Here is an 18,314-nt window from a genome sequence, read left to right on the forward strand (position 1 = left end):
GATTTCTTTGTATTGGACTCAATACAGCTTTTTTCTATTGAGTTCAATACAAAAAGCGATTTGAATTTCCCGCCCCGTCTCCCGTCCGCAGCGACACATGCAGCGACGTCACCGGGAAACCCCGGTGATCGTCACTGCACTCGCCGGATGAAGACAGAAGACGTGTCCGGAGGAGCTGCGGGGCGAAGGTATTTTTTAGAGATCGACGCTGGAACAGAGCGGATCATCACAGCGGGGACCAGGTAAGTGAGGGGATTTAACCACCCGACAAAGTTCGGGTTTATCGATTTTTGCAAAATCTTTAAACCCGAACCAAGGTTGGGTTTAACGGTCGGGTGGTTAAAGCTTCAAATTATTATAAACACATGAAGAAAATTTTACTAAATTGTCACAGTTACTTTGTGTAATCTGAAAACGCTTACAGAAAAAGCATTCATCAGCCTCAGCAGTGTCATTGATGGGATCACACAGACTACTATGGTTTCTATGGTCTCAGCAATTTATCTGACTACTTAGCATTTTAGGAACAACAGTGTGGAAGCAGAATCAAGTTTACAAAACTGCAATGTAAAAAACAAAAATTCATAAAATATTACTGTTCTATTTAACTGCAAATAAAAGGAACGAGCTTTGAACTGCATATGATGTCAGAATAAGCTTGCCTTGTATAAGTCATACCTGATGAAGCAACACATTAGTGTCAGGCAATATATAGTGGGGAGTTTGACAGAGAGAACTTTGCAGCATAGGTTCCGGTTGGAGGATGGGCTTCTCCTGCTGACACTCTTCACAGCCCTGGCAACCACAGGTAATGTCATCTCTTAAGTAATGTTCTCTGACAAATTTTCGAATTGCGCCTGAGCGTGTCTTCTTCACAAAAGTCTTTGATTTCAACATTTCTTTAGCTGCAAAATATATATTTAAAGAAAAAGCAAAAGTTAGTGTTAGATGTAAAAACAAAGTTTTACAATGCAATATCCTAACCCAAACTTTTATGTACTACTGGCTACATGAATGTGTTTGTTATTCAAACCGTGAATCCAGATCTGCAGTAATGATTAGAAGAGATGGGTGCAACAAGTCATCTGCAACTTGTAATAATATTCTAACACTGCAATGGAACGTGCCTTTGTAATCCTAAAGTAGAATAACGGCAAAAACTAAAAAAAAATGAGGTCAAGAAGAAGCAGCAGTGATCACACAGGACTTTTGTTATTCTAATCAGTCACTTAGGCTAGGTACACATGTGCAATAATTATCGTTTAAAAACGAACGATTATTTTGAAAGTTTATATTGTGCACAATTCTGTACATGCTGTAACTTTATCTTCTTCGTTCAAATATAATCCACCAATAATGTACACACTAGTTACGATTGTTTGTGAACGATCGTTTGAACGATGCAGGAAGTGACATGTAGAGGAGAAAGTGTATCACTGAACAACCGTACACACAATAGATTACGAACGATTGTCGCCCAATCAGATCCGCCGGGACGGTCGTTCGTTTCCAGCGAGATCCCTGGTCTGGCGGGGTCGTTGAGCACTTTTTTGGTTAACAAATATTGGACAATCTGTTGTGGATCTTCGTTTACAACGACAAATATTGCATGTGTGTACACAGCCTAACAGTAAAGCTTACTATGTACTATTCAGATTCAGATCTCATTCTTCTGTTTTACACCTCTGGACAAACCTGTGATGAGCCCCTGCAGAAATGAGGAACGATATTAAGGGACAGAGTAGAAGTTCTCTTTACTGTGGGGTATATGACTAATAGAGGAACAATTTGATCTACTTTTTAACAACAGGTTAATTTCTGATGAGTCTGAATGACTGGTGGCCCAGTTGAGGAGGCACTAATCCACCACATAGGGTTCATGATGAAGAAAAGTGCACTGACTTTTGGTTATAATTTTTTTTTTTTCAAAGACTATATGTGACTTTTTGTACTGATGGTTATCTACACCAGTGGTCACCAACCTTTCAGACTTCATGGACCACTAAATTCATATTTTTAAATCCTGCAGACCGCTAATGGAATATTTTTAAAAAGAAATACATTTGTAAAATAATTATCTTCCTAATGGTGCCTGACAAGGACTGTGGAGGCTCTGATACATTGATCAGCTCACAGTTACGTGAAGTATTACTATTGTTACTATTATCATTAGTTGCTTTATCTTTGGTATTACTAAAGAAATGCAAAATATTTCTGACCCATTATGGGTTTACTTCATTCGAATCTAAGAGAAAACAAGAAATGATAAGTTATCAAAGTCCAACTATTTGATGCCATTAAATATAACAGTTACAGAAAATACACATACCTACCTAAAAGATCATCTGAGAAATAAACAAATAAAATAAAATAAAACAATCAGATGAGAATCAGTATTCGCGGAGCGGGGTGAATGTTGTAATGGTGAAAACAATACTGAAGTGTAAGGCTCGGCAACGGTTGCCCCATACAATTTAGGATTACACTGGCGTCACCCTGAGCCTCCCTTGTTTTTCTGTCTCTAGTACATTTCGTGAATTTAGTGCAATACAAAGGCGAAAATTGTCATTCAGAATATAGGAATTTATTAGAATATTATATTTGTTTTATTATTAATAAAACATAAAAATTGCAAATAATGTCCAAATTTTTCTGATGACCACCGGTTGGCGACCACTGATCTACACCATAATGCAGTGTTCCCCCTGACCCTTCTTAGCCAGGTGGCACTTTTGAGTAACCATTCATCTGCTTTCCGGGGGTTACTAAAACCCTGGGTCACATTACACTGCACAGCTTCCTTCCATCGTTTAAAAAAACATTCTGGGGGGAATATTGTACTGTACTGGATATAATCAGTAATTATTTTGTAGATATAATCCACTGTTATGTGCTGTTGTTATATCCCAGTGCCGACTCCCACTCCAGCTCATTACTGTTAATGTTGATTCACACTGTCAGGGCAGCCATTCGCATTGATGTCCATTGTGTTAAGACAGCATAGTCATTTGAAAGTGGTGGACACACACAACACACAACAAAAATTGCATGTGATGTGTTTTAAAAAGCAAAGCACACAGCAACGCATTGACAACGTGAGTTTGGAGTGTCATTGAGAAAGAATGTCAGCCCAGTACATGACAGTCTTTTTCCCATTATGTGTGGAGCATTGCAGATTGCTGTGGGAAATGTAAGGATGTCATAGATCACATGTAAAGCAATGTCTGACATTGTCACGTATACATTGCACTGCAGTACTTTTACAACACACGGCTACTTCCCACTACTACATATCTCCCCATCCTATTGTGTGTTACTCACACCTCCTCCTGTGTCATTGTCTGTATTCATCGGTTATTTGCAACCCCTATTTAATGTACAGCACTACGTAATATGTTGCCGCTTTAAAAAATCCTATTTATTGTTATTAATAATAATAGCCAAGCCTCTGGCTGTAGGTTGTGATATAACAAAGATACACACGCTGTTATAATGAAGTGTATGTTAGCAGCCATACAATACAGCTCTGTGGTGTGAAGGGGCCTCACCTTATTGTTGTACCAGCACAGGAAGCAGTGTGGAGGGGTTACAGGTTCATCTGATTCTCTCACCAATATTCACACAATTCTTCCCTGTAAAAGAGCATGATGAGGGTATTACAATAATGCCTCCCATTCACACATATCCTTTATAATGACATTATCCATGATATAACCCCACAACATCTTACAAAACATATACATCGCAGACACGTCTCATAAGTACCTCTCACGCTTTCCTCCTGGTAACCCACACTACACATGCGCAGCATCCACGTGTAGCAAAAGGAAACTCTCAAGTTGCTATTCACCAATCAAGCGAAGGTTGGTCACATCGAGGCGTGAAACGCAGACCCGGACGCTTTGGTTTATCATGTGACCATTACAGCCAATCGGCACTATCTTTCATGCCTTTCATTTGACTTATTAAATTGTTTGTGTTAGTTCCTACAATAAATATCTATAACTAAGCTTTCATTAAGAGCGCGAACAAATAGCACTGTTTATGGATTCAGAGTTTGTCACATAAAGCTATGATTTACCAGGGTGAGTTGCAGGAGGGGGCGTGGCTCTGTGGAGCGCATGCGTAGTGTAGATGTGTGTGTTGTTAGTTGTAGTGTAGGCGGTTATAACAGCGGCAAGGAGCATAGAAGGAGCCGGGTATGTACTGCTGGGGACAGCCTGTGTCAGACCTTATTTATGTTCATATGAAGCTTTGCTAGGGGCTGACAAAAATGACTGATAGTGGTAAGGCTGGGGGGACAGGGAATAACCAGGGACCACCAGTGCCCAGTCACTGCTTTATAATGTGCACTGACAGGTTTCTATATAATAATAATAATAATATTATATGATGCTAAAACCTTTTATTATCGATTCAGAGTGGAGTAAGGTTAAACCCTGTGTGTTGTATTTTTTACCTATATTATTGTACAGTGGGGGAGATTTCCATTCAATTCCTGTATACACAACAGGTAGTCAGAAGAAATCACCCAAAATGAGGACAATGCTTTCTAAGATATCCATATTGATCCCCCTCCTCCACTTCACCCCCGTCAGTAAAAGTAGAACTTTCAGTAAAAAAAAATTACATCTTTATATGTGTAAAGCCATTGATCCCTCCACAAACCAAGTCTAGACATTCCCGTGCCATCCTGCCTTCTTCCCGGCCCGGGCTCCGCCATCTTCCTCCGGATTTTTCTTATGGTATCCGATTCTGTGCTGTGCTGGTGTGAGATTGGGGGACGCTCCTTTCTAAAATGTAAAATGTGCCAATCTCAATGCTCACGTGTGAGGTTGGTTCTTTTAATTTTACATTCCAGGAATGCCCCTTGTAACGCATACTCAATATCACGCGTGTGCAAGGATCAGCACACTGTATCCTGGGATGTATGATGTGTATACCAGGTTTCCCATTCAGTCTTTCCCATCAAATCAGTAATGAGAGAAGAGGAGGAGCTTCTCAACAAAATTATTCTTTTTTTATTATATCAATAGTTATTCACCCTTTTATGTAATGTGATAAATGTGGTGATAGTTCTGCTTTAGGGTGCAAAATCCAAATGTATGCTTTTCACTTTGTGTTACCTAACAGATCTGACTGCTTTACTACTTACTACATCACTAAAAATGTTTTGGTTTGAATCTACTTTAATGTAGAAATAAACCCTAACATTTTTTATTTTGTCATTGCATACCATACAAAAAAAGATCATCCTGCTGATTTGCTGCATCTTCTTTGCAGCCAGTTAGTGTGGAGGTGTGAGAATGAGGTCCATCATGGCAGGATCACCAGATATTTTAACAAGAAACAAAAGCTTGAAAATGACGTCATCATTCCAACACTTCCATGTATTATAAATGCCGGCCACCCCCCTCCTGTGTTTTTGTCTGCACCCATCGTAGCAGCTCCATCACCTGTGCCCCTACCAAACACAATGATTTAAAGGTCAGCAGTACAGTGGGGACTCCCAGAAATGTCTGATTAAAGAAAGACTTACCTACATATGTTAGTGGTGTGCTAGAACCCAGTTCATTTATTACATGCAGCAACACTCCAGTTCTTTTTAACCTTTTGGATAAACAAGTCCTGTTCCCCTCATATCCTCCTGTGATTTCTACATCACAAATCCTAAGATGCGGCAGCTGCCTTCCACCTCCTTAACTCCTTGCAAAATCTCCCTATGAAGAACACATAGAATCCCCATGTGTATTTATTGTCAGACACCAGACCACACACCGCGAGTTGTGTTGTCTAATCATTGCCACATCACAAGAAAAGATGGTGGCACCGCACCAAAAGAGAAAAGGGTGGACATTGGATAATACATAGACAACGAAGGAATACAGTGTAAGCAGGGATCTCCCCGGCTCCTTTTAGCTGGGCGCACCGCCCGGCACTTTTCAGTAAGCACCCGACTGTTTTTGGGTGGTTAATGAAAATACAGGGGCTGCCACCTACCTACAATTTCTTCCCACCCAGCTCAAAATAAAGTCTGGGCTGAACAATGAGTATATTAAAAAATAGAGGGGGTAACAGGTATGTAAAAGATCTGTTTTAAAGGCAATGGGGCTCATTTATAAATGTTTTTACCAAACAATCACACAACTTTCCAATATTTAATAAAAAAAAAGACCATTGTGTTCTGATGTAAGCAGCGAATCCCCTCTTTATCTATCAGGTTTTATATTCCTGCCATGCTGGCTGTCCTACATATGTGACAGGTACAGTTGTTGGGATTCCCTTTGTGAGAGGTGACAGCCGTTTTTTTCAGGTTTTATAACTGAAACATTAAAACATTTGATGAAAACTGTTATTGTGATCCTGGCCATGTTCTAAGTTTTCACAGAATTGTGTCATAGTCATTTTTACCTGCCCATGATAACCTATCATTATTATAGGCTTACTTTGGAGATAGAAGGTTGAGAAAAGCTTTTAACAGTTGTTAACATGCATGGCCTTGAAGGAGGTAAATTAATTGAGCTGCCTAATACATTCAAACACACTAATAAATGCACAAATGTAGCAGCAGCCCTGTGCAATACACCTCAGCAACTGCATTGTTGTTCTCCAGTGCATGTGTGTTGTGCTGCCATGCAAAATAAACAGCATTGTGTTACACCAATGCATGCAGCAAAGTGCGTGTCACTATAAGCTCTGGCAGCTCAGCACGGGTATGTCCGAATCATGTCTCCATGTATTCTCTACCAGATCACACACAGGGCAGAACAACACTGACATGAGTTACAAACATACTGTTTTACAAAACGTTACTCCAAGACTGAATATATCATGAAATTGCCATGGATAAGTGTATAGATATAGTTGTAAAATGATCAATATATTTATTCTATTGTTTTGCAGAATATTTTTCCAAGTAGCCGATGTAAAGCTAGAACATGTCAAGAAAAGCAGTCAAAAAAGTGAACATTTCCAGCTCCCTGGAGTCTGACGATCTAAGCCTAGAAACGACAGTCCCCACAGATGAAGTCTCCTCTTCAGAAGAACGCAATGGCTCCTCTAAAGTCACTAGACAGCTGATTGAAAGGAAAGAGCTGCTTCACAATCTCCAGCTCCTAAAGATAGAACTGTCCCAGAAAAACCTCATGATTGACAATCTGAAGGGGGAATACCTGACTAAAGTGAGTTTCTAAGGTTGGAAATGTATATCTGTGTAAATCAGAGGTGTGTCGCTGGGTTCTAGAGATTACCCTTCTTCTTTCTTTACTTTTATTAGAGAAGGTTATTGTCACCAAAGGTGGTAACCCAAGAGCTTTTGAAGGGATAGTTTCCCACGTGCCCACCCTGATCGTTCCTTCTGTTGAGATTTTAGTAAAAGGCATATGAAGCAAGGAATACATTTCATGCCACTCAGCCAATAATATACAACAGTGGATGAGCCTAGAGTATATTGAGAATGATTTCTCTGTACAATATCTTTTTATGCAAAGATATGGACAGCATGAAAAACAATAAAATCAATATAATCTTCATGGATGTTAATTATATAACACAAACACTGCCTGCTCCATGTAGTTTGTGATTTTCTTGCCATAACATTAAATGACAATATATTTCTTTGATTTATGTAAATATATGTAATAAAAGTATAATGAGAAGGTGAGTTTTAGGTATAGCGAAAAGACAGGCTTTTATAGGGCACAGAGAGTTTTTCATAAAACAACTTTATTTCAATCGAAAATATTCTAAAACTAGACAGAAATGACCTATGCTAGTGCCTAGTGCTAACATAGGAAAACTAAGCTAGGTAACAGGTAAGCGTACGGTGCAAGTAGTTTTGGTCCTGTTCAGACAGCAATAGTTTTGTTTCCCTCCCCACGCATTTCCTCTAATAAGGCTTCTTCAGGGGGTTGTTGGGGAGACTTGGTAGTATTGCTGAAATCTTTACTGTGGAGGCCAGTTGTTCTCTACTACTTGTGAAGTGATTCAGTATAAATATATAAAAGCCGTAGTACTTAGAAAAAGCAAAATAAGGGCTAGTCCAGAAACTACATGGAGCAGGCAGTGTTTGTGTTATATAATTAACATCAACATCATACAATATAATCAATGAAGAATAAATTGTTTTTCATGCTGTCCATATCTTTGCATAAAAAGACATTATACAGAGAAATCATTCTCAATATACTCTAGATCCCGGGTTGAAGCGCTAGGTCCCGGGTTTGAATCTTGGCCAGGACACTATCTGCATGGAGTTTGCAGGTTCTCCCCGTGTCTGCGTGGGTTTCCTTCCACATCCCAAAAACATGCAGTAAGATTAATTGGCTTCCCCTCAAAATTGACCTTGGACTACATTATTGACATGTGGTAGGGACATTAGATTGTGAGCTCCTTTGAGGGACAGTTAGTGACATGACTATCAACTTTGTACAGTGCTGCGTAATATGCTGGCGCTATATAAATACTGTGTAAAAATAATAATAATATGACATTCTTCCCACTGTCCGGTAATGTAACATGCATTGTTCCCACTGATCACTTCATTATTGTACTGTGATCTGTGAATATATTCATTATAGAAAGGGCTTCATGAGACCTGAATTTATTTCAAGGGTTCCTCCAAGGCCGTGATAGATGTTTTAATCGTTTACTGCTCTATACAAAACTAAAAAAAATGGCTGGACATACACGTTAATTGTATTCAAAAGAATTAGAAAATATGTTCAATATCATTACAAACGTATTTTATATCAAGAGCAAGTCCCATGTAAATGGCAAGTGGAAACAATTTTTATGTGGATTTGTTAATGTTGACTTTCCGTTCTTTCTTGTTGATAACCGAGTTGCATAACAGTATATTATTACTGCACACAGCTGCAGTGTATATTTATTTAGACAAATTTGGTGTTGTTTTCCAGTCAAGCCTGTCTTGTTTGTTAGTGATGGTCTGATCATTTTAAAGGAATACCATTGCTATTTCTGGTTACTAGATGGCGTCATTCCACATCACCATGCTGTGGGCTATAGATGACCCAGTCATGGTAGTTACTACAAAATAATTTTACATTAAAAGAATAATCTTACTGCAACATTATACATGAATGACCTTATTGTGTAGTCGGTTGTGTTACTGCTGCTTCCATAGAATTTAAATTGTCTGGTGTGCAGAGACACATATACAACTATAGCCAGGCACTGAACGATCATTAAATAAATGTGACTGCAAACATTCAATGGACGTTATTCTCTTATCCAGTATGCAGTTTGTCCAAAAGAATGGTATATGGTAGGTTTTTTTATCAGTTTATAAACTCACATACAACTTATGTTTGTAATAATTTACAGATTGAAGAGCTTGAAGAGAAACTGAATGACGCCGTTCATCAAAAACAAATCCTGACTTTAAAACTTGAAACCCAGAACAAAATCCAACAGGAGGATGTCAGGTAGGACATATTACATGATGCTGAGTGCATGCAATTACAGCAAATATTTAGCATTTTAAATTACTTAAAGCAGGCGCTTTACAAATTTGTGTTCAGATAAGACTTTATTGTAGAAATGGATCGGTGATGTCACTTCTGCAATAAGCATTCCAGTGCTCAACCCAGAATTTTTTTTTAAGCTGGGTGAGAAGAAATTGTAGGCAGGTTATGGCCCCTGTGTTATGACTCAACTCATCAGTAACCACCCAAAACAAGCCAGGTGGTGCGCCCAGCTAAAAGGGGCTAGGGAGAGCACTGCATTTTTACCTACCTGATCGCTCACTGGAGGCTGTTGCTTGCAAGGCTACCCGACTTCTCCTGCAGTTGACAGGACTGAATGAACCTGCGCTCCTGTATGAGAGTTACGTCATCCCAGCCAATCATAATGGTGGAGATCACAATTAGGAACAGAAGATGGAAGAAGATGGCGGTGCCCTGCAATAGAATGGAGACAGGTGAGTATAACAGGCTTTAAAAGGCCTGACATATCATGGCTGGTAAACTGATTTGCCTTCTCACTTAGGTGTCCACTTAGTACTGTATGTGAATGGGCACAGAGTGCAGACTCCTTTCTACTTGCTCTATATCAACAAAGTGAGTTTCCCATTATCGTAAAGGGTGTTAAGGGCAGAAAATATAAAAATTGGCATTTTAAAACGACAATCCTTTATTCATTCATGCCTGTCCTATAGGCTTGAACACTTTCTAAATTATTGATATTCTTGCAACCCAAGAGCCAGCCATGGCATCAAACTTTCATTGTAACAACTGTAATGTTAGCAGTTTTGCTCTTCCTGTCTCTTGGGGTAGACAACCTCAATGTGGAATGGATGGGAGAGCCAACAATTAACATCTCAAACTGACTACAAACATCTTTATTGTGTTTCCCATATCCAATAAACATGACTGAAGCTCTTGATTGATGAAGATCCCTGAGCATCTTCATCCTGCTGACTGGATTTTGGACTAGGCATCCCATTTGTTTTTTTTAGACTTTAACCACAAATGTGAGAAAAATGTGGGATAAATATAATTGACCCAATGTACTCTGTTTTTCTTTTAATCTCATTAATAATCCGGTACTGCTCATTTGTAGTATTTGTACCCATATATCTCCGCTCGTCACCTGCCAGAAATCGCACAGTCCACATGTGCTAATAGCCCATTTCACATCATCTGAGGGACTAAACTTTACACAAACTTGTATGAAAAATGTTTTTAGTAATTTGTAAGGAAAAGCCATTTGGGTGGTTTGTGAACTATAAAGTGTTTTGCTGTGAACATTTTTGTTGTAGCATATTTTCATTTGTAATAACTTAATACATTTGTTTAAATTGTAACATTATACCTTTGTTCAGGGTCACTTCATAGAAGATATTTCCCTAGGAGAATATCAATATTTCTCATTTACTTTTTCTTTTGTTTGGGATGTAAGTAAAATATGCTTACCTGGTATTTTTTAAGGAAAATTAAACCCCTATAATAAAACCCTGCATACAATTTTTCAATGTTTAATGCAGTTATTTCAATAATATTATTAAATATGGGCAGAATAGTGGAACAGAGATTAACACTCTGGCCTTTGCAGAGCTGGGTCCCAGGTTGGAATCTCGGCCAGGACACTATCTGCAAAGAGTTTGCAGGCTCTCCCTGTGTTTGTGTGGGTTACCTCTGGGTACTCCAGTTTCCACCCACATTCCAAAAACATGTAGTTAAGTAAATTGATTCCCCCCCCAAATTGACCTTAAACTGTATTAAAGACATATGACTGAGGTAGTGACATTAGATTTTGAGCCCCTTTGAGGGACAGCTAGTGACATGACTATGGAATGCGTAATATATCAGCGCTATATAAATACTGTGTAAGAATAATAATAAAAAAACAGTGATCCTATTCATTAAATATAGCGGCTTCAGCCTGTAGGTGGCGATTTTATCTTCAGGCTGAATGGTTTCCTAAGGCTGTGTACACACATCAGATGATTCTCACCCAAAGCGAACAGTTGGGCTCATCTTGGGGAGAGAATCTGACCTGTGTACAGAGGATGCTCGACGATGAACTTCCTCAATAGAAATGAAAATAGAAGAGAACAGCAGGGTGCTGCTTGCTTGATATAACCCTTCCTTCTGCATAGAACAGAACAGCACTGTGTACACTCTTTTGTCCCTGAAATCATAACTGAACATGTCTACGTCGTCCTATTCCAGCCACCAGTTGTCATGTAATTCCTATGTCTTAGCTGACCCATATGATCAGGAGCCACTCTGATTTTTCCAGTTGTCAATGACAGTCCAGAAAGGGTGAGCATTTCTAAATGAATGTGCAGGGCATCATTCTGCAAAACAATTTTATACAGATGATGAACAGGAAGATAATAAGGGAGCACATATATTTAAATAGAAACATTGTCATTTTCAAGGTGTGCATTGCAGAATTGTTCACAGAGTTGGTATGTGTAAATGTGTGTGTTTTTGTGGCTAATGGCAAAATCTGTGCTGTTAGGAATAGGAATGGTGATAGGAAATGACTTTTATTAAAGCCATAGTTCCATATCCTATAGATTTTCTTCTCATTTCTGTCCTCTGAAACTGTAACTGGAAGAGATAATGGGCCTGATTTATTAAAGCTCTCCAAGGCTGGAGAGGATACACTTTCAACAGTGAAGCTGGGTGATCCAGCAAACCTGCAATTGATTTGAATCCTGGGCTGGATCTTTTCCAGGTTTGCTGGATCACCCAGCTTCATTGATGAAAGTGTATCCTCCCCAGCCTTGGAGGAGCCTTAATAAATCAGACCCAATGAGAGAAATGACAGAGGACAGTTGTCACCTTCTTAAAAATACCATTACAATTACATTATTTGCTTGTAACAATGTAATGAATAGCAACCCGGAGTTCTGTATTTTTTTTTGAGGATATTTTACAAATAACTGTATACAAAAAATGGAATTTCTTTTATACTAACACTGGATAGAATATAAAAAAAATTGTATTGTCCTACTAAACTCTGGAATGTAGCTACTGTTTTTTAAATACAAAAGCTAAATACAGTATAAATCAAATGCAGGGAAACGCCTATAATAAGCATACAGCAGCAAATTAGAAACATGTAATACTTGCCTGTAGCTATGTGCTAGGTGTAAATGCACCCTTACATTGTGGATATGGATTGTGCAGAATTTAGAGCCATATACCATTATACAAAGAGCCAACAGGACAAAATACCTGACACCTCCTGTTACTGGGCTGTTACTATTTACTTTCAGCAGTCCTACAAAAATCCTTAGGCGGTAATTTGTGACTGATCAGAGTCTTTACAACTGTCCCAAACGGTTGACGCAGACATCAGTCCCCAGGGCAAGATTAGATTTTCAGTTAACAAAGAAACACTTTGATATCTTTGGTACCGCCTGTGATGAACTTGAGTCAGTGTCCAGACAAGAAATTAGGGCTAGCCTGCTTAGCCTGTTGCTTCTGTGACTTTCTAGGAAATCCCACTTGAAGATTGTGACAGTGATCACTTCTCTTTCTTTCTTTTTTTCTCCTTTCCAATGTTCAATGCTGTTTAGGTAAAAATTGTTAAAATAACTAATTCCAGAACTTTATAAAAGATAAAAAGTCAGGCCACTTTACAACTAAAGACAAGAAAAGGTTGTTAAGGTTTGTTACCGGGTGCTTGCGCAGTAAAATGGAACACTGTTCTGTACCAAAGTAAGCAATGGTAAAATTTAGATATTATTATTACCATCAATTTAATACATATAATATTACTAATCATAGAACTCCGGTACGAACTGATAAAGCAGGGGAAGAAGACCTACAATATAAGATATGGGGAATGCAGAACCTAATAGGGGAATTAGAACTGTGGGTCCTCATTACTAATTGGTTACAGCCTGGTGTATTGTGGTGGGGTGCACTGGGACCCCTTCTTCCAGAAGTTTGCCTGAGTTTTACAAGGTAGCGACTGGTGTCCTCTTAGAGCAGCCCTTGCTATACTTTGGAAGCTGTGCATTTATCTCCTGATATCCAAGTGGATTCATAAATTACGAGGGGACGCTGAGAAGTTCCTGGCTTTGTCCAGAAAGAAGAGAGCCAGAGTTATGAAATAACACATTTATTCAACATATTCCCCCCTGAGACTGATGCACTTGGTACACCGTAGTTGGAGCCTTCTAGACCGTTAAGATAAAAGTCCTTTGGTTGGGCCGCGAACCAGTTCTCAGCAGCATCTTTGACATCAGAAATGTCCTCAAAATGTTGCCCCTTCACGTGTTTCTTCAAATTCGGGAACAGATAATAGTCCGAAGGGGCCAGGTCAGGTGAGTAGGGGGGATGGTGGACCAATTGGAAACCCAGGGTGTTCAATTTGGCAGCCACAACGTTGGACATGTGTGCAGGTGCATTGTCCTGCAATAAAAAGATCCCTTTGGTCAACTTTCCACGGCATTATTAATTGCCTCCTTCAGCTGGTCCAGGAGGTTAGCATAATACTGTCCGGTGATACTAGAGCCCTGAGGTATGTAGTCCACTAACAGAATACCGTCTTTGTCCCAGAAAACGGACGCCCGGACTTTTTTGGCCGTTTTCTGGGTTCAGAACTTCTTGGGCCGAGGTGACCCGCTTTGGCGCCATTCCTTTGACTGTTCCTTGGTTTCAGGATCATAGATATGGAGCTGAGTTTCATCCTCAGTCATTAACCTAGCCAAAAAGTCCTGTGCAGCTTCAAAATGGGCCAAAACGGCTTTGGATGCTTCAGCTCGTTCCTTCTTCTGATCATTGTTTCGGCACCCATATTCGCTGAAAGCTTGCGCATGTCTAGCATAGTGGTGATAATAAACTCAACACGTTCCCGTGAGTTGTCAAGTATCTGGGCTATGTTTTTTGCGGATATTTGCCGGTCCTCAATAATCAGCTCATGGAGAGCTTCGCAGGTTGCTGGCTCAGTTGAGGTTGGGGGCGCCCACTGCGGGGCTCATCTTCAACGGGGTAAATGCCCAGTCTTGAAACCAGATATCCAGGTTTGACAGTGCTATAGGAAGGACACTTCTCTCCCAGTGTTTGTGACATTTCATTGTGAATGTTCTTTGCTGACTTTCCCTGGAGAAACAAAAACTTCATGATGGCCCGTAACCCCAACGACGTGAAACTTGCTTGTGCCTCTGCCATCACATCTTCTCACTAAAAGAAGAAACAGTATTAAGAATCGCAAAGACCTGATATTTGCACAGTTACATACTAAGAAATTAGGCTGTCATATTCCCCCACACTCATTTTTTCATCTGGAACGGGACAAAGCCAAGAACCTCTCGGCACCCCCTCGTAACTTGAAAAAGGTCACTGAAGATAAAAAGTTGTTCTGTGCTGTGAAAGCAAGTCTTCTTGAGCTACTTTTTTTATACATCCTATTTAAACCTAATGACTTTTTTTTTTGACTGGGCATCTTCCCACTTTTTTTAACGTATCGGTAGTATATTAACATAAAATATGAAGAATTACTATTTACCTCCACCTATAGATTTGCTTTGCTATATGCCAGTGTTTCTCAACTAGGGTTCCTTGAGCCATGAACAATTTGGACCTCTTAGGTCAATTACCATTGACATCAATGATCTTTTTGGCTGTAATTGTGACATTCTTCCCACTGGCCAGCAATGTAAGAGGCATTCTTCCCACTGACCACCATACTGTGAGCTGTGGATATAGTAATTATATATAGTAAGTATAGTAATTAGCCTGGAATAACAAAATATTGTATTAGATTACTTTTTGTGTGTGTTCGACTGCAATCTATATTCTGTTTATTTTTTTTGTGTATTTGTGTATATATTGTGTTTTTTTTTTTTTTTTTTTGAGTGCAAATAGTAACCTAGAATCCAAATTTTTTACTTTTACCATTAGGAGAGATCAAGAAATAAAGAAAAAGGAACTGGAAACAATTTTGCAAAGGCTTAAGCAATCAGAAGAGACAAACCGCCAATTAAGGGAACGAACAGGGGATATACGGCGTAGTTTACGTGACTTGGAACTGACACAAGAAATGTACGACGACCTGAAAGCTCTGCCAGAGGATCAGCTGTCTATTTCTGAATATGTGTCTGTGAGTAAAGTACATGTATGGATTGCTTGTTGAACAAGGGGTTGTAGTTTTTGTATTTTGTTTCCTAATATAAATTCTCCTGAAGAGGCATTGAGTGGCATTCTAACCTAATTCTAAGTGCAGCCTTTCTACACTACAGAACTTTTCAACGAAAAACCAAACTGTGTCAGCAATCATCTGAATATTTATTTTAGAATGCATGCCTTACATTTAAAATTGGTGTTGATAACAGTGTTACCCCATAATAGTACACTGTGGAGAGTATTTTACATTTACTAACATGACAAAATTCTAGTAGTATGTAGTGACATACACAAACTAATAAAATGCTTGTAACCACAAATCTAGTGACTGCTGGAAATGACCACAAGGTGGCGCTCACGTTACAGTGATCAAGCTGTGCCTAACCTGCAATATTCTGATTCCTTCTGACAATACACCTGCTGCCTGTAAACCAGAATGAAACTTTCCTTGTACATCACACTTAGTTCATGTGAAGGGTATATGTACTTTGCAGAACAGCATAACTGAGCACCATTTATAAACATCACATTTAATTTAGTATTCAGTATGAGATATAATACTAAATAATAAAAAAAAGAAGTGATAGGCACCATAGTAGTTTCCTCCAACCATGGAAGTTTCAGTAAGTTTTTGAACATTTAAGATATGCTTTATATTGTTTACCCTATAGCCTGTTTTATTTGCTTGTTAGCATTAGTACATTAGTGAGTGGAGATGTGAATGACATTTAGCAACTCATTAGACATCAAGCACTGTGTTTAATATCTTCTGAATATCTTTTACAATTCAATCTATGTACCTTAAAAAGAACAGTGTAAAACCCATTGTGTTGGCCTAAAAAGGCAGGGATACTGGTTTAAAGAATGGCAACCAAAAAGAAAAATGTATAATACCAAGTGTTGCTCCAGGTTTCCTGTAGATACTTCTTTCATTTCAACACAATGACCACTCATTGGACCTGATTTATTAAAGCTCCCAACGACTAAAAAGGATACAATTTCATCAGTTAACCAGGGTGATCCAGTAAACCTTCCTATAGGTTTAGCTGAATTAATACTTTCTTAATAATTCTTTTAAGGATAAATGTACTTCTAGGCTGCCTTTCAAGCTTTTTTACTAACTGACATTCCCCTAGAAAAATGCACTTGGCACTGCCTGGCTGTTTTTCTGTTCTTCTATCAAAAGCACTGGGAAAAGGCTCTTTTCAAATATGGAGGCACTCCTGCCTTGTGCTGAGTCGTATTAAATTATAAAGTTGACAGAATTAGCAGTCTGGCCTTCGCAGCGCCAGCGCTAGGTCCCAGGTTTCAATCTTGGACAGGACACTATCTGCATAGGGTTTTCAGGTTCTCCCGGTGTTTGCATGGGTTTCCTCCGGGTACTCCGGTTTCCTCCCACATTCCAAAAACATGAACTTAGGTAATTGACTTCCCCCCAAAAAAACCTGACCTAAAACTTTTAGATTAACATACATAAACATTACCATACATAAAAACATTAACATATGACTATAGTAGGGACATTAGATTTTGTGCCCCTTTGAGGAACAGTTATGGATTTTGCCACAATAATAAATGGACTTTGTAAAGCGCTGTGTAATATGTCGGCGCTATATAAATATTGTGTAATAATAATAGTAAAGTGCATTTTGGGTGGTAATGCCTATGCTTAAAAGGCAGCCTACATCACCCTGAGACATAGATAATTGCTTTTGTTTTTTTATTTATAGGGGTTGTGTAATTAAAGCAGTAGATGTGTTTAAGCAGCAATCCATGCACTAAAGCATTGTAGATCTGTGATTGCATGTTCAGGTTGTGTCTCATGCAGCCAGCTTGACAGTTCTTAATATCAGAAAAAAAGCTTTCCTTTTTGCTTAACTTACTTAAAGAAATAAATTGTGAAAACCAATTGACATATCTTATAGACTAGACTAAAGATCAGAATTATTTGTTAGAAACTCCATATATTAGATTATTTTATTTTAACTAAGTAATGGAATCATTTCTTCCAATATGTTTACCATTTACAGGTTCGCTTCTATGAATTGGTCCAACCATTGAAGAATAAATTAAATGACCTTCAAGTTAGGAATGAAAAACAGTCTGAAGAGGTCAATGGCTACAGACAACAGCTTTCAAATATATTGCAAGTATGTTCGAAATCTTCCTCTCCCATCCATTTTACCCTTGAAGAACTATTAAGTGTTCTCCCTGGCCCCTTTTAGCTGGGCGCACCCCACCCGGCACTTTTCAGTAACCACCCGGCTGTTTTTGGGTGGTTAATGAAGAGTTGGGTCACAATACAGGGACTGTCACCCACCTACAATTTTTCGGCTCAAAGCGTACCTAAACTCAGAAATTTCACTTTACATAAAAGGGTAGACAACCCTTTTATGTAAGGTAAAAATTCAATTTTTTTTTATTTTTTTTTTTAGGTGCAACACCCTTTTTAAAAAAAAAAAAAATAAAGGTGAAGCGCCGCCCCCAAATTCTCGATCGCCTAGCTGATCGAGAATGATTGGGAGCGCAAAGCCTCCCAGGATACCTACCTCAGGCATCCCGGGGGGCTCTTGTGTGCTCCTTCTACGCATGCCCGAGGAGTCTTTTTGCGCAAATAGAAACATTTGTCGATCTCCCGCATGCGCAGTGAGATCGGCAAATTTTTTTTCATCCTACATCACCCGATCTCGCGCCTGGGTTGGGTGA

General features: G+C 39.0%; 2 protein-coding genes across 2 annotated transcripts in view; one reads left to right on the forward strand and one right to left on the reverse strand.

Moving 5' to 3' along the window:
* The window catches only part of DIS3 (DIS3 homolog, exosome endoribonuclease and 3'-5' exoribonuclease), a gene marked incomplete in the record, with an annotated part of 25,544 nt that extends 21,676 nt beyond the window's left edge, over positions 1 to 3,868 (reverse strand). Inside the window, 3 exon segments of the mRNA XM_072400211.1 lie at positions 679 to 905; positions 3,549 to 3,632; positions 3,766 to 3,868. Coding sequence (XP_072256312.1) covers positions 679 to 897 — 219 coding nt within the window.
* A 262-nt stretch (positions 3,869 to 4,130) lies between these two features.
* The window catches only part of PIBF1 (progesterone immunomodulatory binding factor 1), an 82,795-nt gene continuing 68,611 nt past the window's right edge, over positions 4,131 to 18,314 (forward strand). The window contains exons 1-5 of the mRNA XM_072400329.1: positions 4,131 to 4,199; positions 6,904 to 7,181; positions 9,346 to 9,446; positions 15,387 to 15,585; positions 17,639 to 17,758. Of these exons, the coding sequence (XP_072256430.1) occupies positions 6,939 to 7,181; positions 9,346 to 9,446; positions 15,387 to 15,585; positions 17,639 to 17,758 (663 nt within the window). The 5' untranslated portion in view covers positions 4,131 to 4,199; positions 6,904 to 6,938. The remainder of the gene's footprint in view (positions 4,200 to 6,903; positions 7,182 to 9,345; positions 9,447 to 15,386; positions 15,586 to 17,638; positions 17,759 to 18,314) is intronic.

The sequence above is a fragment of the Pyxicephalus adspersus genome, chromosome 1 (genome assembly GCF_032062135.1).
Source record: "Pyxicephalus adspersus chromosome 1, UCB_Pads_2.0, whole genome shotgun sequence".
In the NCBI taxonomy this organism is placed as follows: Eukaryota; Metazoa; Chordata; class Amphibia; order Anura; family Pyxicephalidae; genus Pyxicephalus; species Pyxicephalus adspersus.